The sequence below is a fragment of the Episyrphus balteatus genome, chromosome 1 (assembly GCF_945859705.1).
Source record: "Episyrphus balteatus chromosome 1, idEpiBalt1.1, whole genome shotgun sequence".
Classification (NCBI taxonomy): domain Eukaryota; kingdom Metazoa; phylum Arthropoda; class Insecta; order Diptera; family Syrphidae; genus Episyrphus; species Episyrphus balteatus.
The window spans coordinates 68,852,431-68,876,919 of NC_079134.1; the positions used below are offsets into that span (position 1 = coordinate 68,852,431).

Below are 24,489 nucleotides of genomic sequence, written 5' to 3' on the forward strand. Positions count from 1 at the left end.
TTAACGTGTCAGAACCTCCTCGCCCTACCCTACTACGGAGTACCTCGGATTTACTCCACATTTTTGGTCAAATTTACACCGATTTGCACACACACTTATGAATTTGGAATTTGACATTTAAAATGTTGTTTAAAGAGAAAAATTGGAAAAGTGTATCTTTAAAATTCTTTTGTTATTAACAAAAACAACCATTATGAATATATTTCCTATTATATTGTATTCCACCATATATATTTCTTCCATTACTTTCGTTAATTCTTCACTTTTTCCAAAATGAAATTGAAAACCGAATAAAAGAGTTTTTAAGCCAGTGTTCTTCATCAATAAAAAAAAATCTAGTGCCAGATAAAAAAAATCCCATTTTTTTCTTCGATAATGGGATATTATTATTTTAAAATTATCAAACTAAGGATGTGTCAATTAGGCTGAAAAAACCGATCAGAAGTATAATGAAAAACATACCAAAAGTAAAACTAAGTCCGCTTCTACACGAAGACGCAAAGCGCGAGACGCACATTAGAGCAAGGGAGAAATAAAGTTCGAAAAAAAGGGAAGGAAGATTTTCTACCGTTCCTTCAAGCAAGAAAACGGAGTTCAGAAAAGACACTCCGACCGAGAAAAACGGGGTTGCACTCACACACTTGCAACTTTTTGTGTATGAACACAAAGTCGAAGGAGAAATCGTGGTGAAAAAACCAATACACATAAAATCGGCTCCGCGGTGATTATAATTTCCATACTAATTTGAGCCCCGTTTCTGAGCCGAAGTCGGACTCAGCTCCGCCTGAGGCGGAGCGGATTCGGACCGAGGTCGGACTTGTTTGCTTGAAGGGGAGAAATCCATCTTTCTCTCTCCCTTGTTCTTATGTGCATCTTTGTCGTAAGCGCCAACTTTTAGCGTTTCCTTTCAAGCAAGAAAACGGAGTTCAGAAAAGACACTCCGACCGAGAAAAGCGGGGTTTTGTGTATGAACACAAAGTCGAAGGAGAAATAGTGGTGAAAAAACCAATACATATAAAATCGGCTCCGCGGTGATTATAATTTCCATCCTAATTTGAGCCGCCTTCGGACCCGTTTCTGAGCCGAAGTCGGACTCGGCTCCGCCTGAGGCGGAGCGGATTCGGACCGAAGTCGGACTTGTTTGCTTGAAGGGTTACGACAAAAATTCTATGTATTTTTCAGATTTTTTTTCTTCAGTATTGGTTTGTCGTGCGTCATACAAAACAGGTACGGTAAACATTTTGGAACGATATTTTAAAATTGTTTTGTCTTTTTGTATATGTCCCAAATATAATATAAATAAATATATAATCACTATAAAAGCATTATTGAAAATAAGGACTCTATTTTCTATAAGGACAACGAATTTAAAAACTTTGGGCTGCATTAAGCTATGCGCTCCTTGCGGTTTTACACTTTTCTTTAAAGTGCATTTTATAAAAAAAAAGGAAGAACGCATTTCAGAGACATATTAACATTTTATAAATTATTTAAACTAATTTGTAAAACAACGGTAGAGAAGTGTAAAATAAAAGGCGCATCAATATTTTAAAAGAATAAATTCTTTAGTTTGATATTTAATTCGCTTTTATTTATGGTCATACAGTCCGTAAAACTAGGATATCCTGTCCTCACCTATAGTACTCTTGAAAATCGATTTTGTATTGCACTTTTTATATGCGAACAGATAGTAATTTTTAAGCTATTGCATAGATTTTAACGCAGGCCTGGCATGGGGAGCTAACCAAGAAAAAACGTAACGAAAAATTAGTACATTTATGATGGTATGTGTGTATATGCATATGATACGATTGTACGAAGCTTGGATGGATGTGTGAATGGTTTTGGTTCAGCCAGAGAGGGTTATATAAATTGTGTTAGACAACAAAAAGAGGAGTAAGGAAGAAGACCATACATTGTTCTGTATTTTCTTTTCTTTTCTCTTCCCATTCTTCTCTTTCTTGATCAACTTTTTGTGATTTGTGAAGGAGTAAAAGCTGAAACACAATCACGCTTTGTCGTCGATTTTGACAACTGCGAAAAGTTCAACTATAGGAAATCTGTGTATCCTCACACAATGACGCTTTTCTTACGTACGCTTTATTTGACAAACGTAAGGAAACGTAAGAAAGCGAGCAAAAGTTCAACCAGACTGAACTTTTGCTCGCTTTCTGACATTTAACAGACATAGTTACAGTCACCCACATTATTATTGCGCCAAATGTGAATTAAAAAAAATAAATTATTGCAAAACTATGTGTGTTTTTTAATTTCTCTATATAGATTTTGCACAAAAAAACGACATCGAGATATTTTAAATCAAAACAATTTACGTATTAAAAACAAAAAAATTTAATGATGTTTTAGACTAAGTTTTATTGTTAAAAACAATATATTTTGATTGGTTTTGTTTTTATTACTATAGGATTAAAGAATAAACAAATTTTTATGCATTTTTTAAACTTTTTTCATTTTTCCACAATTAAATCAAGATAAAGACTTGGCCCAATAATTTTGTGAGTGACTGTGTTTTTTTTTATTTGACAGCAGATTTTATGTTGCAATCAGCTGTTCAAAGTCAAAGTGACAGAAGCGCGCTTTGAGGATTTCTCAACGTAACGCAACGAAGCGACGCCCTAAAGCGTGATTGTGTTTCAGCTTTAAAGCGTTGGAATGCGCTTGCGATATTAAATCAGAAGAGAAGAGAAAAAGTATGATAGGTAGATACAAAATATAATCATTTGTTTTGTGTAGTGTAGGTAAACAAATTATAATTGCATAAGTTGATAAAAAATGCAATGCAATAGCTTTACCGCGGCAGTCCTCGAGTGCCACAAGTCTTTTTTTTTCTTTATAACATTAGGATAGCCTCACCCCAATTATTATAACTAAAACGAAAGTTATTTGATAATATTTTTAACGAAAATAATTTTTTGTTATTTAACGAAGTTAAACAAATAATTTTAACCCTAGAAAGCTAACCTTCGTCGATTTGACGAACACCAATTTTATTTTTTCTGATTTTTCGGAAAAAGGAGCTTCCGATTACATTCTAAATTCGTGTAACCCGTGTGTAAAAAAATCCTTTTTTTGCTTTTTCTGTTAAGAAAATAACTACTTAACATGAATTATTTAACTTCACAGAAATTAGTTAATAACTTTTTCTTAAAAATCACTTCGTCTAAACTAAACGTACTACAAAATAAGGTTAGCTTTTTAGGGTTAAAGGTTCTAGCGCCCCCTATTTACTTTGAATTTTAAAAAAGCGGTTAAGAAATTTTAACACATCTAATGAGACGTTATCTCTGGGGGCTTTGATGTAATCATTTGACATCTCTTTCTTCAGATACAGATTTCTATATTCATATCATAAACTGCCCATTTTAGTTAATCCCACGCATTTACAATTATATTTGAAGCTGTAGAAACAAGATTGCCAACATAGTTTTTTTTTTAACTTTGAATTTCTTTAAATGTTCTTATACATAATTTGCGAGAAATGGGGCAGTGTCCTTCTAAAAAATGATTTGTAATGTCGTTTTCTATTGACTTTTCAGATTTTTGTGTAAAATTCTCAGAATTTCCAGCGCAAATAGAATATGAAATCTAGTTTTGTAATTGTGTGCGAAATCTGTACGTATAACAAAAATAAAACAACAACAAATGTTCAGACAAATGTCAAACAGAGGAGTGTGTGTGAAAGTGCGTGTGTTTGTATGCGTGAGTCTTGATAAAAATCCAGAATCAGATTCTTGAATCTCAGATTCATTTTTTTGTCATTTTTTTGAATCTCAGGACGCAAATAGATCATGAAATCTGAGATTTTTCGACTATTTCCCCTCTTCACCCCCCCTTTCAGCTGTCAAATTCACAAATCTCATTCTGAGATTCGTCAATAGAAAACGACATAAGACTTTAACATTCTCCTGGGTGCTTTCATAATTGCATGGTTGCTTTGTTTACATGCGGTCATTTGCGATCAGACTAATGTCAGAAAAACTTTGAATTTATGAACACTTTTTCTGATTTGCGTCATTTGGCAAAATTTTTAAGTTTCAATTCAGCCTCTTCTCCAAAACAAACATACCTTAATTCCATCCTTTAAGAAGAAAAAAAAAACTTTTTTTTAACATTTCTCTAAATATTTACAAATTTATTATATCCAAGAAATTCGCGTTATTTTGACTTGAACTTTGAATTTCCAATCAATATTTTGACAAAATTGAAAAATAAAGGAAAGCTGTATCATTTTTTACGTCATGTTCCTTCTTTCTTCAAGTTTAAATTCATTGCGCATGGGAATTTTTTCATTTGCACATTTGCGCTGCAAATATTTGCGTTTTACATTTATGAACACCTGACATTTGTCATTTGCATTAATGAAAGCTTTGCATTCGTCAGATTTGCGCAACCATGCATTTATGAAAGCACCCTTATTAATCTTAAGTCCATTTTAATATGGTTTTGTAAGGTGGGGCCATTACTTTGCCAGCTGGCAAAAATAGAGTCTTAATATTAGAATGTCGTACGTGCGCTTACTTTGTCGTACGTGTAGTAACGTAATGATAATTTAAAAAACAAACCAGATAAGACAATTTTAACAACATAAATAAGAAGAAGATATCGCACAAAATATTCTATTAAAATTGAAAAAAATCTATAGGCCGGTTTATTTTTTATATAAGCTCAAATGCGATTTCCTTAAATTCCAAAATTGGCGTTTACGACAAAACAATTCTCGGGCGACGATATGTTATTAATATTAATTTTTTTTTCAATTCATAAAATTTTTTCCCTAGGCCTGTTATCACTATTTTCTTCAAGGAAATTATCCATTTTTGCCTTGTCACACAAACAATTACAAAAAAAAATTACTCTTGTCATGTTCTATCACTCCAAAAAAAGGAGTAAAAATTAAGAGTACTCCTTAAAATAGTGAAAGAAAACGACATTAGTTTCTATTTTAGCTTGCTTCCGCAAACTCTAAAATGTTAGCTTCATTTTTTTTAAATTGTCGAAAGAAAATTGTGTGAAAGAAACACCAACTTTTTTGCCATATTTTTTTTCTTTTCCTTTTTTTTAACTTTTTTCAATGATTGATTCATCAGTCCTATCGCCAACTTAATGAAAACTTTTTTTCACCGGAAAAAAAATAACCCTGGAAGATAATTTTCCTATTGCGAATCTCCCACGAACTTTTTTGTTCACCGAACAAATCTTACTAATATTCAAATGCTTTAATCATTTTCGAAATTAATTTGACATTAAAAACCAGCCAGCGCGCCCAGACATGATGAGTTGGCCGAGCGGTTAAGGAGCTGCATTACTTCAATAATGTGATTGATTCAGTGCGCAATACACACCGGGGTTCGAATCCTGTTCGAATTCTGCTGTCATCTAGTGTTTTTTTTTATTTTTCAACCCAAAATACAAAATTATTTGACAAACATAAGTCATCATTTTTATGCATTCGCTCTTCGACATTTGTTTAATAACATATCACGTACTGTTTAAAATGCGAACTCCAAACTATGATCTGTTCCCACCAAAAATTAACATTTAAAAATCGTTATCAAAATAAATCGTAGTTTAGCAACTAAATTTGAAATTTGGCATTTATTTATAAAGAAACAATTTTGTTGCTTATAAATAGAATTTCGCTAAAAAGAAATTCGTTAAAAATGTTCTAATTTATATGGGATATATTTTAAGGGAATAGGATATTGGCTGAATTCACAAACGCATCACAACTTTTTGTATGGAAAGAAAACACTACCTTACCTTATGCAATTTTCTGATGCGTTAATGAATTCATCCATTAAATGACATTCGGTATAGAAAGAATTTTGTTATAAAAAAGTTTGACTGTATTCAGTAATAAAATTTAATTTTCAAAACAAAAATCGTAATTTGGAGGATCTTCTGGTATAACAGGGTGTCCATTGCTTATATCTACACCCTCAGTATCAAGTAACCTGAGTTTAATTTTCATAGAAAGCAAAATTTCGAAGTCTTCCTCCTTTTGCTTACTAGTCATTTCCTGCCCGAGTAAGGCATTTATGCCATCTGTCCAATAGTTAAATATAAGTTCTTCAGGAGCAACAAAATCAAGTGTTGAATGATCCATATTATCAAACGTAATTGAAAACCCTAAATTTGCTGCTGATTTTCTAGCTCGCATCTCTTTCATGTGTGGACATTCCTTCCCAATAAGTAACTGCTTTATGTCTATTACTAAAACTTTATTTGTCAGATCTTCCAGAGTTGGAATGGCTTTTTCGTCGCAGTCACCATAATGAAAAACTTTGTGATTTGGCGACAGCCTTGCATACCAGAACTTGTCTTTGCTACGAACACCCCGGGAATATTTGGAAAAACGAGTTCCTTCCACAAGGAACGTCAAACGTTGTTGTTTTATAAGATGAATGACATCGGGACTGATTTTATTCTTTAGTTTAACTATTGCTGATGCTGTAGATTCACATTCTTCTTTTGAATTACGTTCTTGTTGCCTTAAATTGGTGATTGCCTGATAGTTAAGTTGCCCTATTTTAAATCGGAAATCTTCTAGATTTTCAGGTCGAACTTTAAGTGTTCTATTAATCTGTTCGCGCACTACGCTTAATACTTTTTGGAAGTCCTCAGCAGTTGCGCGCATATCTTTCCAGGTTCGATTGAGAGTTATAATGCAAATACAAAAGAATTCCTCAAATGGATGGTCATGGCCGAAAAGCATTGGGTGAAATCCCATTGATTGCTCAGATGGGGGTTCTCCAATCCTTAGAAATTCGCATAACATCTTAACCAAATCGATTGAAGTTCTCCCAAATGGACACTCGTGCTCATATGCGCGACATGTGTTTTCATGAACAACTTTGGTATACTGTTGAGTATAATTGCGAGCGAAATACACCATACAATCTAAAGCCAAAATACCCGGTGGAGTTTCTGTGAAATCTTGGGCTGGGTTAACATCGCAATTAAATCCCAGTTTCTTGTAATACTGTGAAAAATTGACATTTACTCCACGACGCTGATCTTCTATTATTCCAGCTCCAATGGGGTAGTCGTCAAACGCTATTTTTTTCAGTTCTTTAATTTTATCATACGCATCTTGATCTTGTGGGTTTAGTTTTAATCGCATGCGGTTCTCCAACAAGCCTAGTGTAAGGGTTTGCAAAATATAAAGCTGATGTTGAATTTCAGAACCTGTAATATCAGCAATCAGCACCGTACGATATTGCTTTTTGCTAAGAGTCAATGCTATTTGACGCTTGCGAGCATCATCTGCCTTCATAAATAGAGCATTTATTAGAGCAATTGTATTTTGACGAATAATCAATGAATTTGAATCTTGCAAAAGACGAAGAACATTTTCCAAAGTGACATCATTTTCGACTTGAACATATTTCCCGCTATTTTGAACAATGTTTTCCAAAATTGATAGTGCTCTTTCAACGCATTCTTTTGAGTAGTTTTTAAAATCGCATACTATTAATATGTTCTTTGTTATAAAGGGAACTTGTAAAATTTCCCACGAAACAATACCATGCTCCATTAATTCCACAAAACTTGCTAAACTATATTTCAGCCCTTCATCTTCATTGGTGGAATCTTCAATCATAGATATTAAAATTGTAAGACCTTGTTCTTTTATAAATTCCATGGCAAACGTTAGATCAACGCTAAGCGCAGAGAGTTCTTTAAGACATTTAACTTTATCTGTTTTTGAATCAGGTTTGAGACATTGAAGAATGTCATAAGCTTTTTTTGATGGCGACAACTGCAAGCGAAGAACAGACCCATTTTTAATTTCTGTGCGGTTTTTTTCAGTAACAAATCGATGATTGTTTAACTCACAAAATTGGAGCGCATAATTTTCAGCATCGGTTATACCCCAATTATTACAAAGCTCTTGAATTTTTCCTAGAACAAGAAAAAAAAATTATAAAAATGAATACCACGAATAAAAATGAAAATAAATTTACTATCGACTAAACCATTTTATTTTGGTAAGTTCTAGTTGTTTTGACAAATAAAGGCCTAAATGGTTACTATGTTCAAGGTAAATCCAACAATGTGTCACTTTATTGTATCGTCGTACAAATGTGAATGTTAAAAAATTAGTAGAAGGTTAGACTGATTCAAAAAAAAATTTTTTTTTTGTTCAAAGCATTTTTGAAAATATTATTGTTGGAAATTACGAAACAAAAATACTGTAAAAGTTTCAGCCCTTAATGTTAACATTTAGTACCGCCGCATCGCAAATTTCTATTTCCCATACGATTTGTATGGGAAAGATTGTGTATTTGTGTTTAGAATTTTTTATCTTTTTAATGGTTCATCAAAAAGGCTAGATTTAATCATTTTCTTGTATAAAATTGAACGCTCTACAAAATTGCATTTATAAAATTAAAAAAAAAAAACGGACGCGAAAAATTAATTAAAATAATTTTTAGTTGAAAAAATGAATAATTCAAAGGAGACTGGGCACTTTTGTATGGGACGTGGCCCATCGGTGTAACACATTGTGACATACATCAAATGAAAGGTCTCGATGAGTGTATTGTTTTTTAGTATGGGCACAAGTCTGCATATCGTGCAGGGAAAGTGCAGTGATGCATTTTATGTTCAAAAATATGTGTAATCAAATTCAGAAGTATACATTTTGACTAGATGCTCGATTAAATTGTTTCAAAAATATTACATAACTGTGTTGGAAGTTCAATTGGGCTATTCCATCACCAGTTTTCACCCATGACTTAATGCATTTTTCGGTTTTTTTAATACTTTTGTATGGGACATGGCTCATTAGTGTAACACATTGAGACACACATTAGATGAAAGATCTCAATGAGCGTGTTATTTTTTGGTATGGACAAAAGACTCTATTTCGTGCAGAGAAAGTGCAGTGGTGCATTTTATGTTCAAAAATAAATGTAACACATTGAGACTTACATCAAATAAAAGGTACTGATGAGCGCATTATTCCTTTGAATGGACACAAAACTCTTTCTCGTGGAAGGTGGAGTGTTGCATTTTATGTTCAAAAATGTATTACAGCTTATTTTACATGTTTGTGTTTTTAGAACAAAAAAGGTATGGTTTGGAGTTTAAAGTCACTCCCACATTTTATTAGTAATATAACTTAAAGTTTGATTTGCATTTTTTAAAAATTAGTCCCAACCATCTTATATTTAAATTACTTTCAAACCAACAAGGTAGTTTCGCACACGACTTCAAAGTACAGAAAATCATATACTAACTCAAACATTTTTTGGTATTGCATTTCATAAATCCATAAAAACCGATAAATGCATTTTTTTGGAAAATTAGAACAGTTGATGGATTAGTCCAACAAAACAAAGTTATTATAATGTTTTTGAATCAAGTAAATCGAGCATCTAGTCAAAATGTATGCTTTTCTGAGTTTTATTACATACATTTTTAAACATAAAATGCATCACTGAACTTTCCCTGCACGAGATACAGACTTTTGGCCATATAAAAAAATAACAAACTAATCGAGACCTTTCATTTGAAGTATGTATCAATGTGTTACACAAATGAGCCACGTCCCATACAAAAGTGTTTTAAAAATCGAAAAATGCATTAAGTCATGGGTGAAAACTAGTGATGGAATAGCCCAATTGATCTCCCAACGCAGTTATGTAATTTTTTTGAACCAAGTTAATCGAGCGTCTAGTCAAAATGTATACTTTTCTGAATTTTAGTACATACATTTTTAGACATAAAATGCATCACTGCACTTTCCCTGCACGAGATACAGACTTGTGCCCATACAAAAAATTTGTACACTCATCGAAACCTTTCATTTGAGGTATGTCTCAATGTGTTACACCAATGGGCCAAAATGCCCACTCTCCTTTATTGAAGAAATCTAATGTGATAGTATAAGGGGCTTGAGAGTTATATAAAAGGATTTGTGAAAATAAAACACAACAAAGAATACAAATATTCGAAAATTTTGCCAAATTTTTTGAAAAACCTAATAATTTCGTCAAAAGATCGGAAAAAAAATGAGAAAAAATTACTTTTTATATTTTAAAGTTGAATAACTTCGAAACGCAGGGGTAAATCAAAAAAATTATTAAGAGCTTTTTTGTAGAGCGTAGAACAATTTTATAAAAGAAAATGATTTTGTCAAGCCTTTTGGATGAACCATTAAAAAGATAAAAAATTCTAAACACAAATACACAATCTTTCTCATACAAATCGTATGGGAAATAGAAATTTGCGATGCGGCGGTACTAAATGTTAACATTAAGGGCTGAAACTATTACAGTATTTTTTTTTCGTCATTTCCAACAATATTTTCAACAATGCACAGTGGGTCACCTCCCATACAAAGTGCGGTCAAAAATATAATGACCATTTTTTTTTTAATGAAACACCTGTGTTATCATTTTATATGATTTATTATTGCAAAAAAATGCATCAAGTCAGTTTTTTAAAATTTTGGTTATTTTCAAGAAAAATAAAAAACGGTAAAAATTTTTTTTTTTTGAAAATTTTTAAAAAAATGGTTAATGCCGGAAATGGACCTGCCTGTCAGTCGAGCACTTTACCCTTACCCTCTAGTTCAGTCTTTTATAAAAATAATAGTGCTAAAAAGGATTTTTTTTAGTTTTACGTTGTAATTTTTTTTCTCCGTGTATCGTCATTTAAACTCGTATTCCTCGAAAAGGGGAAAAAGGGGAAAAAACGGCGCTATTATTTCGAAAGGTAGGACGGTATTCTTCATTTGAGAACTTAAATTGTAGAGGGCACTCGAAGGCAAACCAACTAAATCTCTAATTTAATGAAAATTGAGCTAAATAAAAATGGTTAAAATTGCTTCGCTAACGAGCCCCATTACAATTAGCCTTAATGTTATCTAACAATATAATTTATGTTTTTAGAAAGTATTAACCTTCTCGTTTAATATCCATAACAATTTAATACTGTTCACAATTTTTAACACCCGCTATCACTATCGCAAGTTCACACCTTATAACTGCAGCGATTAAAAAACTGTACCTTTTTTTATATACCGACTTTGAACGGCTATTAAGAAATGAAAAAAAGGGTAACCGTCAAATTTTTTTTGGTTTTGGTTCGATGGGAGATTGTAGAACGTTGTTTAATCATTGGATTTTAAAAAATTGACATTTACTTTTTATATTTTTGACCTATGGCGGGACCCACTGTGCAATGCTTTGAACAAAAAAAAAAATTTTTTGAATCAGTCTAGTAGAAGGTTAATGTTTCATAAATTAATTTACCAACAAGTCCAGCCATTAGTACTACAGAGTACCCCGGATTTACTCCACATTTTTAGTCAAAATTACTTTCGTTAATTCTTCACTCTTTCCAAAATGAAATTGAAAACCGAATAAAAGAGTTTTTAAGCCAGTGTTCTTCATCAATAAAAAAAAATCAAGTGCCAGATAAAAAAAAATCCCATTTTTTTCTGCGATGATGGGTTATTTTTATTTTACAATTATCAAACTAAGGGTGTGTCAATTGGGCTGAAAAAACCGATAAGAAGTATAATGAAAAATATACCAAACGTAAAATTAAGTCCGTTTCTAAGCGAAGACGCAAAGCGCGAGATGCACATAAGAGCAAGGGAGAAAGAAAGTTCCAAAAACAGGGAAAGATTTTCTATCGTGAGTAAAAAATTTTGTACTCTTTTTGACGTTTCTCTTTGATCTTGTTTTTTTTTTTTTTGTTGTTTTGCTTTGCTTTATTTGATTTTGTCGGTCACAGAGTCTGCTTCGTCGGTTGTTTATTCCACGACACAATCATCGTACAAGACTTGAGATGTACCGATATCGTTGACAACATCGAAAGAAAGCACAAATACCATGCGATTCACTTACGATTTCATTATCTGTCAAATAAATTTTCTCATTTTTATCCATTATTTGGATGTTAGTTAGAAAAACTGTATATAATCTAAAAAAACTGAATCAAAGGTGAATTAAAAGCCCACACACTGTACAACCCTCATCTAATCAATCGCATACTACCTCTTGTTTTCCATCATCAGCATTCGACCGTGCGATATGGGTACAGCGGATACTTTGGTGCACACACACGATACAATTATCGGCAGGTGGCCATGGCACAGAGGAATGGGTAGATGATTTCAGAGCCAGACATCGTGGGTTCGAGCCCAACAGTCGGCTCAGAAGTTTTTTCTAAAGTCGCCAGCTTAGCTGAAGCCACCGCTGCGATAACATGAGACAATTGTCAACGATGCCTCCCCTCTGTGCCACGTATGTAGTTATGTGTTGTATATTATTGATTGTCTTACTGGTAGCAAACAGGGGCGGATCAATACAAATTGTCACTAAGGTATAACACTAGTGACGGTTTGTTTTGTGAAGTTCAAGTTTGGGACTTGATAAGAAAATTATTATAGGTAATTGTCTGAATAGGTTTTGAATAGTTTTTTTTTTGAGTTTTGAATGGTTTGTAAATTCACACTGTATAAAACAGGCCAGCTGTTTTGGCACTGAGTGAAACACAAATAGGTGAAAATACAGATTGTTCTGAATTTAATCTATTTGGTTACAACTTGGTGCCATTATTCTTTTCCCACCATGGTCTCGCCGTCTATATTAGAAACGATGTCGCATACCAACTTCAACCACAATACGGTCCATGTCTAAACACAAATTTTAATTTCATGTGGTTTAAATTCTCGGTTAATAAGCGCATCATTCATACATGTTTTATTTATCGGAGCCCAAATCTGGACAGTAATTCGACTTCTAACGAACTCGATGCTCTGTCTGATTCCATTCAAAGGATTGTTTCCCTTTATCCTCACACTGAAATCGTTGTTACGGGCGATTTCAATGTACACATTTCTTCGTGGCTTCGCTTTTCTGGCCAGACAACACCCGAAGGAAGGTATGCCGAGATCTTTGCTGAGTTAAACCACCTAACTCCGCTAGTCGACGAGCCGACTCGAATATCGGACGTTAATGGTCGAGCTGAAAACACTCTAGACTTGTTTCTTACCTCTGATCCTGATAAGTACACAGTTAGTGTATTATTGCCTCTAGGCACATCAGACCATTGTGTCATATCTGCGAATTTCTCGTGTCAAACAAACCCAGTTAAAGAAAAAGCACCCAAAAGAACTGTCTGGCAATACGAGAAAGCCAACTGGGAGGGAATCAACGAATTCTTCAAAAACTTTAACTGGTCGCTATGCTTCCTCGATAGTGACGTTGATTCCAGTGCAGATATGATAACAAATTTAATTCTCTCCGGAATGAGACAAATTATCCCGAATAGGGTTAAAACAATCAAACCGAAAGAGAATGCATGGTTTGATTCGAGCTGCAAAGAGGCTATTAGGGTTAAAGAGGTAAGCTTTCGCTGTTATTAAGCCAATACCATTGAGGAAAACCGAAAAAAGTTCAAACAAGCTAGAAAGGCCAGCAACGCCCATATTCAACGAACCAAATTTTTGCATGATCAAGAATTAAGGCAAAAAATACTACCATGTCCCAAAGGTAGTAAAAATTTTTGGTCATTTGTAAAAAATATTCGCAACACTACCTCGTCGTCGGTTCCAACGCCACTCCATTTGTTAGCTCTGTCGACAAAGCTAATCTACTTGCGAGGCAGTTCGCTGCAAACTCAACACTGCCTGATAGTGTCATGACTCCGCCAGTACTTGAGCGCGTAAACGGATTCTGTCTATTTCTACTGGTCTCTTCCCGAGTAGATGGAGAACAGCATTTGTCCAGCCTGTTCGTAAAAAAGGCGAATCTTCCTCACCCTCAAACTACCGACCGATCGCACTTACGTCCCTTCTTTCCAAGGTCATGGAAACGTTGATTAATTTTCAACTTAAGAAATATCTTGAGGAACGAAAGCTTCTTAATGACCGGCAGTACGGCTTTCGTAGCAACAGGTCCACTGGTGATCTGATAGTTTATCTCACCGAGCAGTGGAACAAATCTTTACATCGTTTTGGAGAAAGTAAGATTGTTGCACTTGATATTTCTAAGGCATTTGATAGAGTTTGGCATCAAGCTCTTCTTTCGAAAATGCGTGCTTTTGGCGTCGATGAATCTCTTCTTCGTTGGATTAGAAATTACCTTTCGAACCGTTCAATACAAGTCGTATTGGATGGATTCAAGTCTGAAACCCACAAAATAAATGCTGGTGTGCAACAGGGCTCCGTTCTGTCTCCGACACTCTTTCTCATTTTTATAAATGATCTCCTGTCTGAAACTTCTAATCCACTCAACTGTTTTGCTGATGATAGTACCCTCAGTTTTTCATATTCGTTTCCTGATTCTCGCCCATGTTCTTCGGATGTGGATCTCGAACGGCTTAATATGATTAACTCATTAAATTCTGATCTTGATAGCATTGTCCAATGGGGAATAAAAAATCGCGTAGAATTTAATACGTCAAAAACACAATGCTGTTTACTTTCATTAAAGCGAAACCTTCCTCCCATGCCACTTTCCATGAGTGGTACTTGCATCGAGGAAACCGACCAGCTTTCAGTTCTCGGTATGTGCATTTCAAACCACGTCCTGTGGAATGAACACATATTTGACACCGCCAAATCCGCTGCGAAATGTTTAGGTTTCCTCTGAAGATGTAAGAAATTTTTCTCCCCGTCTGATCTAGCAGTTATTTATAAGGCATATATCCGTCCAAAGCTCGAATACAACTCCCACATATGGGCAGGTGCTCCAATAACCTCGTTGAGTTTCTTGGATAGAATACAAAATAGAGCTATAAAAATGATAGGTGATAGAGCAATAACTGATACAATTACGTCTCTCGAGCACCGGCGTAACATCTCATTCCTCACGTTGTTCTATTTTATTTTTATAAGCAATGCTCAGAAGAAATAGCTAGTTGCATTCCTCCCCTCAAACAGTTCAACCGTAGCACTCGCGCTTCCAGGAATGCTCATCAGTTTACCCTCGAGTCCAATTTCGGACGTACCGTCAAATACAGAGATTCTTTCTTCAGCCGCACTACGCGAATGTGGAACGCATTACCTGCCTCTGTTTTTCCATCCCATTTCAAAACTCAGGACTTCAAAACTAATGTACATCGGTATCTCCTTTCAAACCCCTCCCTATTTTCCTAATGCTCGTACTGTGTTCATCATATTAAGGGTAGATTAATCCCTTTAGTGCGCGCTCATTATAAAAAAAAAAAAATGTATTTCTGTTGTTCTTTCTTTATTTGTCTTTCTCTGTTGTATTAATGTCTTGTGCTGTATCAGCCAAATGGACTTAATTTCCGAAGCTGCAGTGTGGCTAGTCTTGAAGATTTATCTTCAGATTAGATTTAATATGTAAATGTATGAACAATTATCGAACGCGATTCAAATTTTGTACGATGATTGTACCGTGTATTCCCTGCTTTATTTGCGTATATAGTAACTTTTTTAATTTATTCAAATGTTTTCGCTGCACATAGACCCCACTGGAGTTGTTTTTTTTTTGTATTTTGGTATTTTTTTATTTATTTTGGTACTTTTTTGGTACTTTTTTTTGGAATAAAAATATATACGAAAACAAGAACAAAAGAAAACAGCTGTCAAATTGCCGTCTTCTTAAAAATACTACGTGTAGAATCACGCGACGCACACAGGTAAATTTTCCCAAAAACATGGCCAAAATTATTTTTTGTGTTTATTCAATTTATTATTGCATGATTATATCAAAATAAGATAATTTCCATAAAATTCACCATTTTTAAGTAAATTTACACGAAAATTCACAAAAAAGAAGCAAAAAATGAAAAAAGTCGTTTTTTTTTACTTTACGCTATAGGGTTTCTTTCATTTGACATTTAATAATACAATATTTATACATTCAATAGATTGAAAAAAACAGTTGAACAGTCGTTATTATACATAAATAAATAATGCAGGCATAGATAACAACTATATACATAAATAAACATGAGTGTGAGTTTGTATGTGTGTATATCATTCAATGACTTGTGAGTTGTGAAACTGTAACTATAAGTCTGCTTGCTCGATCTCTGGTTCTATTAGAAACTGAAGTATTTCAGAGGGAAACGCATTTTTTGTTTTAGGATTTAGTTTTCTCAAACCACTTATTAATGGGTCAGAAGAGACCAAGAGATTATAAAACACATCTTCCATATTTTGCTGCCTCGAAAATTTTCTTGAGAAACTTTCTCGAAACGCTTTATATCTTTGTTTCGTGATTCTTGGGCTTCTTCGCCGAGCTGTCCAATGAATGAATAAATTTTATTGAGGCTTAAGTTTGGATACATATGGTTATTATGAAACTAAGTTAATTTTCCTTTAACAACTATTGAAAGTGCTTCTTCTGCTGTATATGGAATAATTTTCTGGTCAATTTTTTTCAAAGCTTTTGATATTTTTCAGCACGTGAAGGAGTTGAAAATATTATATTTTTCATTACATTTGATGAACAAGTTTCCCTTTTTCTCGCAGTTGCATGGCGCAGCATAGCTTAATTCTTCGGCATTATAGTTAGAACGTAAATCTTCTGTTTTACGTCTCTTTGACCGTTCGCTTAGGTCTGAAAAATCCATTTGAGTCCGTCCAACAAAGCCATGGGCTCAGCATGGAAACGATATTTCATATTGCAACCAATTTATATTTTGTTTTAAGAAGGTGTTGTTATTTCTGGAGGCACTCCAGCCATCTTCTTCTATGTTCATATATGCAAAATCAAAATCCGTTAAATTTTTCTCTATTTGCTCCGAAATTTCAATATTTCAACCTTTGGTACCAAAAAAATTAATTTTTTCTGTAATGTCACGTGACGAACAGCTTTTTAAAAATTCAGAAAGCTTATTTCTTGAAAGAAAAATGAAAGTTAATTACGATCCTGTGTCAAAAAAGAAAAATCTAATTAAAAAAAAAAAAAAAAAATCACCGTCCCCAACACCTTTTGAAGCCAATATTATAAAAAATCGCAAAAAACCGCAATGTTTTAGGATTGTTTCCCATAAAGGAAACATTTAACTATTTTTCAACACTATTTTCAGTACAGAAAAACGCAAATCAACTTAACTTTTTCATTATCAAAGAAAAAAAATTTGTTTGTTTTTACTGCTCAAACACATTATCTTAAAAAGCTTTAAAATTTACTTTAGACTTAAAATTTTGCATTATCTTTGTCATTATCTTTTTTTAACATACCACTAGCAACAGAATCCATGTTAATTATTTTAAAAATCGCCAAAAAAAATTAAATAAAAAATAAAGCAAACTACTTCTTATAAGAAACCAACCTTGCTACTGCACTCGTTAATTAAAATGTTCTACTTTGAAAGCATCTACTGATTAAACAGTTACAATTTGCATCGCATGATCAATCAGGTTTTAAGCTTATGTTATTTGTAAACAACTTGGCATTAAAAAAAAACAACAAATCGCAAATTTTTTTTTTGTAGTTTTGGCCATGAATTTGGGAAAATTTACCTGTGTGCGACGCACCGAAACCGAAATGTATAGTTGAAAACGAATATGTGATTTTCTAACTGAATCTGCGCACAACTCGGTGAAATATAGGGTTCTTTCATAAATGCATGGTTGCGCAAATCTGACGAATGCAAAGCTTTCATTAATGCAAATGACAAATGTCAGGTGTTCTGTTCATAAATGAGGCACTCAGCGCCAAAACGGCCTAACCCTAAAAATTTCGTTTTGAGAAAAACGAGTTTGAAGAAAATCATATTTTCAGGGTTTCTTTTTTGTTGGCTTGTAAAAGTTATAAAAAAATATTATTTAATTCTTAGTTTGTAATTTTTTTTAGTTAGGAGTGTTGGCTAAAGTCTGATTTTTTTTTTTATTCCAAAACTACATTTGTTATAAATGATTTAGGCAATTTTGTCACCGAAGCCAAAATGGCGTCCACTAGAATGACAAAAGTTTTTGGCTCTAATTTTAACTCTATTTAATATAATTTAATGGGAATGTATTTTTATATTACAAATTGTTTTATTGCGGTGCGATCTGTGTACTCAGTTTGATTTTTGAAAATGTGGGTTAGGCCGTTTTAGTTCTGAGCGCCTCAAATGTAAAACGCAAATATTTGCAGCGCAAATGTGCAAATGAAAAAATTCCCATGCGCAATGAATTTAAACTTGAAGAAAGAAGGAACATGACGTAAAAAATGATACAGCTTTCCTTTATTTCTCAATTTTGTCAAAATATTGATTGGAAATTCAAAGTTCAAGTCAAAATAACGCGAATTTCTTGGATATAATAAATTTGTAAATATTTAGAGAAATGTTAAAAAAAAAAGTTGTTTTTTTTTCTTCTTAAAGGATGGAATTAAGGTATGTTTGTTTTGGAGAAGAGGCTGAATTGAAACTTAAAAATTTTGCCAAATGACGCAAATAAGAAAAAGTGTTCATAAATTCAAAGTAAAATACATGCGCAAATAGTTTTTCTGACATTAGTCCGATTCTTTCTAGGGATTTCATTTCCAGTTCCATGATATAAGGGTTCAATCTGGGATTCAAAGTGAACTACGCAAAAAAAAATTGTCTTTTTTTATGTAATTTTTTGTTTTGTACAGATTCATGGCTGATTCTACTCAGTACTCGTACTCTTGTGTTTCTTTATTAGCTAAGACATACTTTGACGCAAACAAATCAGTTCTCCATTGATTTGTTTAACAGGTAACGGGAATTTTAACTTGTAACAATAAATGCCCTAATTTTAATATTTATTCGCGAAATGTTTCCAATTTTTTTTATGAATCTGAGCCTTAACATGTTCAACAGTTTGATGCATGCTTAAAATAACCAAAAGGTATTACTCTACCTTACCAAAATTGAAAAAGAATGCTGGTCAAAATACTTATGCCGCTCAAAAATAGCACTTCTAATACAAAAAAAGCTGCCCGAAAGCCAAATGTTAATCATATGACTTACTTTGACCACCATGAGATTCACCATAACATACTTAATAAACAACCACTAACTTTACCTATATAAAGTTTAACCGTTAAAAATTATTCTTATCAAATCGAGAGTTGTAAATTAGTGAAAATAATTATGCCGACGACTGTATTTTAGCTCGGTTTTAGTTTTCAGATAGTTTTGTATGGGTGAGTATGGGAGGAGTTTCATGAAAACCCAAAAGGAGTGATTTCAAATTCCAAAATTAAAAAAGAGGGAATTTTTGGAGTGAATTCTTCACTCCCAAAATTTTGAAGGAGTGATTACCAATACTTCTACATTTGACTACATGGACTACTTGTGAAGAAAATTATATTTATTTATACAAAAATTCAATAAAGTATCGTAAAAAATCAATAAAAGTGGATTTATTACACTGTGCAAGTCGAAATTCTTGACAGGTGCGCGAATAACTGTTTCGCCCTATTTCGGACCCGAGAAATCCATTGGCATCATTAGTTTTTCGATTTATCGGTACGACTTCGAACAAAATTTTTTTTGAAAGTTTTTTCAATTATTTTGTGAGTTTCCCACTGTTTTTAGTCATTTTCAACCAAAAACAATATTTATATTGCTAACAATTCTGCTCAAACGTTATTTGCTACCAGTCGAAAGACATTATAAACAATTTTGAACAATTAATTTGAAAGTTTAGTGATTTTTTGAAGAAATTAAAAAAAAAATCGAAATTTTTTACATTTATCGTTTTTTCGCTGTTTTTGTTCTCTTTTGCACAAATACATTGCATGTTTTCCATTAAAAATTAATTTAGTGTTGGTTAAACTTCGACAATCTATCGATAGCATCGATAACAAAAAAATATCGAGTATATCTTATGTTCGTTTGGGTTTCATGGCAAATCGCAAAAAATGTTTGCATTACTTTAAGTTTTTTGGTTAGTCAAAAATTTTCTTACCCATAAACTTACCAAAAAACTTAAAGTAATGCAAAAATTTTTTGCGATTTGCCATGAAACCCAAACGAACATAAGATTTTTTTTCATAGAGAATATTCACCAAACATGTTGAATTGATTTTCGGATTTCTCGGAGATATCGAAATGATTTAAACGGATTTTAAAAGAAGAAACTTAGTTCTTTAAGAAACCGCTACAAATATAATTATAAAAAATTATCACGCAAGATGACATAACCTCAAAAACTGTTAAAAAAGGGTATTTTTGATTTTCTAACGGTAATATCTCAAAAACTTGATGTGATGGAATTTTTTTGACTTTGGATTCGAGTTCAGCATACGAAAAACCATTAGAAAAGTATACCCTGACTTCTATAAAAAAAAAAACTTTGATTAGAGAAATCGAATTGGGCAGAAAAAATGAACGGACTTAGATTCGAATATCTGAAGATCTAAAAATGCCACTAATTTGATTGAAATGCCGTTAAAAAGAGGGATATTTTTTCTAAAAATAGAGCCATTATTTGAGTTTCTACCATTATTGTTAACAGAGTTATTAACAAAAACGTGTGAAAAAGTACGTAAAAGTACGTTTTTTCATAACTTATTAAGCTCATAAAAAACGAATAGCTCGATAGAAAATTTTAAAAAAGCTTTTTTCTTACTATTTACACCCCAAGGAACATTTCTGCATCAAAACATATGGAGTGCAAGACACTTCGAGTAGTGTCGCGTTCAAACGACCCGTGCTCTATATTAGAGATGTCGCGAACATTGATTTGGCCGAATACCGAATATTCGGCCACGCTCCTCGGCCGAATACCGAATATTCGGCCAAGGATAATCAGAAAAAATCGTTGGTAGTTTCAAAAATTTTATACTTTGTCTCAAGAATAGATGTGGCTTAAAAAATTCCCAACAACATCTTATTGTAACGATGAATAACTGAACTACTTTTAAGATAAATGTCTGAACACACTACCTACTACTGCAAAGGTAGACATCTAAAATCGAATTATATATGAGGAGGACTGTTCGCCAAGATTTAATCAGCGGACCCATACAAGTGGTGGTCAACACATACTACAAAATTTCCAATTTTGAAAACATTTGCTAAAGTCTACCTTTTCTCTCCTGGGGGACAAGTGTTTACAGTAAAAGACTATTTTTCGAAGCAGGAATAGTTTCGAAGATAAACGTAATCGTTTACTACACAACAAATGCGGAACGAGTAGTTTTCATTCACCACAAATTGCCTTTAGTAGATTATAAGTACTAAAATTACAATTTTTTAATAAAATACACATTTTGGTATAATAATTTATGTCTTTTTTCTTCTCCATTTGGTATTCGGTATTCGGCCGAATAGTTTAACTATTCGGCCGAATACCGAATACCAGAAAAATAGGCCGAATACCGAATAGTGGCCGAATAGTTCGCGGCATCTACTCTATATACCAATTATATAAACGAAATGGCTTCTTCTTTGAAAGGAGATCCTAAATCGTTTTGGAAATTTGTGAACACGAAGAAAAACTCTGATGGCTATCCTGCTAATTTTATCCATGAAAACTTGTTGTTGCAAACACCATCTGACATTTGCAATGCCTTCGCTAATTACTTTCGCAACTCTTTTGTTGATGCACCTTTTGATGTTGATGAAGATTATTTTAAATGTCTACATGCCCAAACGAGTTGTAACAATATTCCTGTGCAGCATGACACAGTTTTAGATCTTCTTTCATCGCTCAAAGATGATTATTCATCTGGTCCAGATGCCATTCCCCCAATTCTTTTAAAAAAGTGTAGGAACACTAGACTGGGCCAAAAAAATAAAATATTTTTTTTTTGAAAGTAACTTCGAAAATCATGTTCAGGATGATGAAAAAAACATTTGGTGAAAATTTGAGCCGTTAAAAAAAATTTTAAGAGGTCTATCATCGGTGTTTTTTATTTTTATACATGATATGATGTTTTACAACAGAACTGCTAGACGATCAAAGTAAAAAAAATTTCTGTTCATTTTTTCTTATATAAAATTAAATTTCCTACAAAAAAGATCTTATTGAAAATTTTCGTCAGACGAGCAGTATTCGAGTAATTAAGCTTTTTAAATCGAAGTGTTTTTTCAATTTGCCTGTTTCACTTTGGAATTTTGTGATGAGCAAATAAGTGAATAGAAAAATAAAACCTTGACAGATTCTTATAGGAAATTTAATTCTCTACAAAAAAGGTCTTGTAGTAATTTGCCCTAAATTGAGTTTTGAAGAAGTTATTCACGATTTAAATCGAGAAAAAAATTAAAAAATCAATTTTCAATTTCAAAATTTTCTAATTCACTGAAAATTCAATATTTTCAAATTAGCAAGATGTTTTCTTGTAGGGAATTAAACGTTCTATAAAAAGTTCCTTGGCAGCAAATTAATTGCTTTAACCGTTTAGAAGATAATCGTATTCAAATCGCAAATGCATACTTGTCATAAGAAAACTATTGAAATCAGTGGGCATTGGTTTTGATACGAATATCTATAAGGAACACATTAGTTCAGCCCCTTCTCTTTTTGTTCGAGCTGTCACTCAAATCAGGGAAATTTCCGTGTCTATGGAAGAAATCATTTCTTACTCCAATTTTTAAAAAAGGTGATAAGACATTAATTACCAACTATAGACCTATTTCCAAACTATCTTGCATTCCGAAGGTCTTTGGACAAGTTGTTTGTGAGAGTATCGCTTTTTTCAGTAAAAATCTTATATGTGAGCAGCAGCACGGGTTTGTAAGAAAAAGATCAACTGTAACAAACCTGCTCACCTTTCTTCAAAAATGTTCAAATGCATTAGAGCAGGGAAGTGAAGTAGACTGCGTATACACAGACTTTTCAAAGGCATTTGATCAGCTTAGGGTCCTTAGGTCCTATCAGGTAAAATTTAGAAACTGTCTTTCAGATTCTTTCATTGCTCACTCAGGTGTTCCTCAAGGAAGCCACCTGGGCCCTTTTTTATTCATTCTCGCTATAAATGATGTAACATCATCCATGCGTTCGAGTGAAATTTTAATATTTGCTGACGACATGAAGATATTCAAAATAATTAAATCTAACGTTCTTTTACAGAACGATATTAATAGTTTTAGTGTTTGGTGTGAAAAAAATGGTCTAACACTTAACCCAGTTAAATGCCAGACAATTACTTTTTCTAGGAAAAGATTTCCGAGTGTTTTTGATTATTGCATTTTGCAACAGCAACTTTTTCGAGTTGACCATTTCAGGGACTCAAATTTAGAATTCACTGAACACATCAATTACATTATAAATAAAGCTAACTCTATGCTCGGTTTTATTAAACGTTGGGCAAAGGAATTTATTGACCCCTATGTTACACTTTCCTTATATAATTGTTACGTTCGACCCCATCTTGAATATGCTTCGCACGTTTGGACTCCATTTTATGAAATTCACAAAAGCAGTATTGAATCAATTCAACATAATTTCATAAGATTTGCTCTAAAGGGACTTCCTTAGTCTGTTCCTTATAACCTGCCTCCATATCAACAAAGGATCCAACTTCTTCAGATTCAAACTCTATATCAAAGACGAGTTAATAATGACCTAATATTTCTCCATCAACTTCTTAATGGAGACATTGATGCTCCAACCTTGTTAGCCTGTATCGGGATTAATTATCGCGGAGGGTCTCACCACCTTCGAAGATTTGAACTTTTACACGTTGACTTTCATAGAACAAACTATGGGATACATGAACCTCTTAATCGTATGTGTAAACTTTTTAACTTAAACACATCTTATATCGACTTTAATATAAGTAAGGTGGGTTTGAAAAAAAGTTTTCGGACCAGTGCACCACTATCGTAATTGTTTTTCAATGTCTGTATTAATTTTATAATGTAATATATGTTAATTGTTAGTTTTGTATCGTAGTATATATTTTTGTGCATGTGTTATTTACTAACCACTAACACATGCACTTATGATGAGCCTCTGATTGTAGACTGCAGCTTGCTCTAAGCTCACTAGGTACATCGGAAATTTCTAAAGTGTACAAAAAAAAAAAAAACGAAGTTTAACCAACACTAAATTAACAGTTAATTTAATTTTTAATGGAAAACATGCAATGTATTTGTGCAAAAGAGAACAAAAACAGCGAAAAAACGATAAATGTAAAAAATTTCGATTTTTTTTTTTAATTTCTTCAAAAAAATCACTAAACTTTCAAATAAATTGTTCAAAATTGTTTATAATGTCTTTCGGCTGGTAGCAAATAACGTTTGAGCAGAATTATAAGCTACATAAATATTGTTTTTGGTTGAAAATGACTAAAAACAGTGGGAAACTCACAAAATAATTGAAAAAAACTTTCGAAAAAAATTTTGTTCGAAGTCGTACCGATAAATCGAAAAACTAATGACGCCAATCGATTTCTCGGGTCCGAAATAGGGCGAAACAGTTAATCGCGCATCTGTCTCAAAAATTTTTTTCAAAAAACTTTCACAGTGTTATTATTATTATTATTATAATTTATTAACTATAATTAAAATTATAGTGCTAATATAAAGAAAACGAGCTCAAGTTGCTTAGACTTCCGGCTC

At 33.0% G+C, this 24,489-nt stretch overlaps 1 protein-coding gene across 1 annotated transcript in view; it reads right to left on the reverse strand.

Annotated features, from left to right (window-relative positions):
• Positions 1-1,439: 1,439 nt before the first annotated feature.
• LOC129907617 (engulfment and cell motility protein 1) overlaps positions 1,440-24,489 on the reverse strand; it is a 134,917-nt gene continuing 111,867 nt past the window's right edge. The window contains exon 2 of the mRNA XM_055983910.1: positions 1,440-7,926. Coding sequence (XP_055839885.1) covers positions 5,885-7,926 — 2,042 coding nt within the window. The 3' untranslated portion in view covers positions 1,440-5,884. The remainder of the gene's footprint in view (positions 7,927-24,489) is intronic.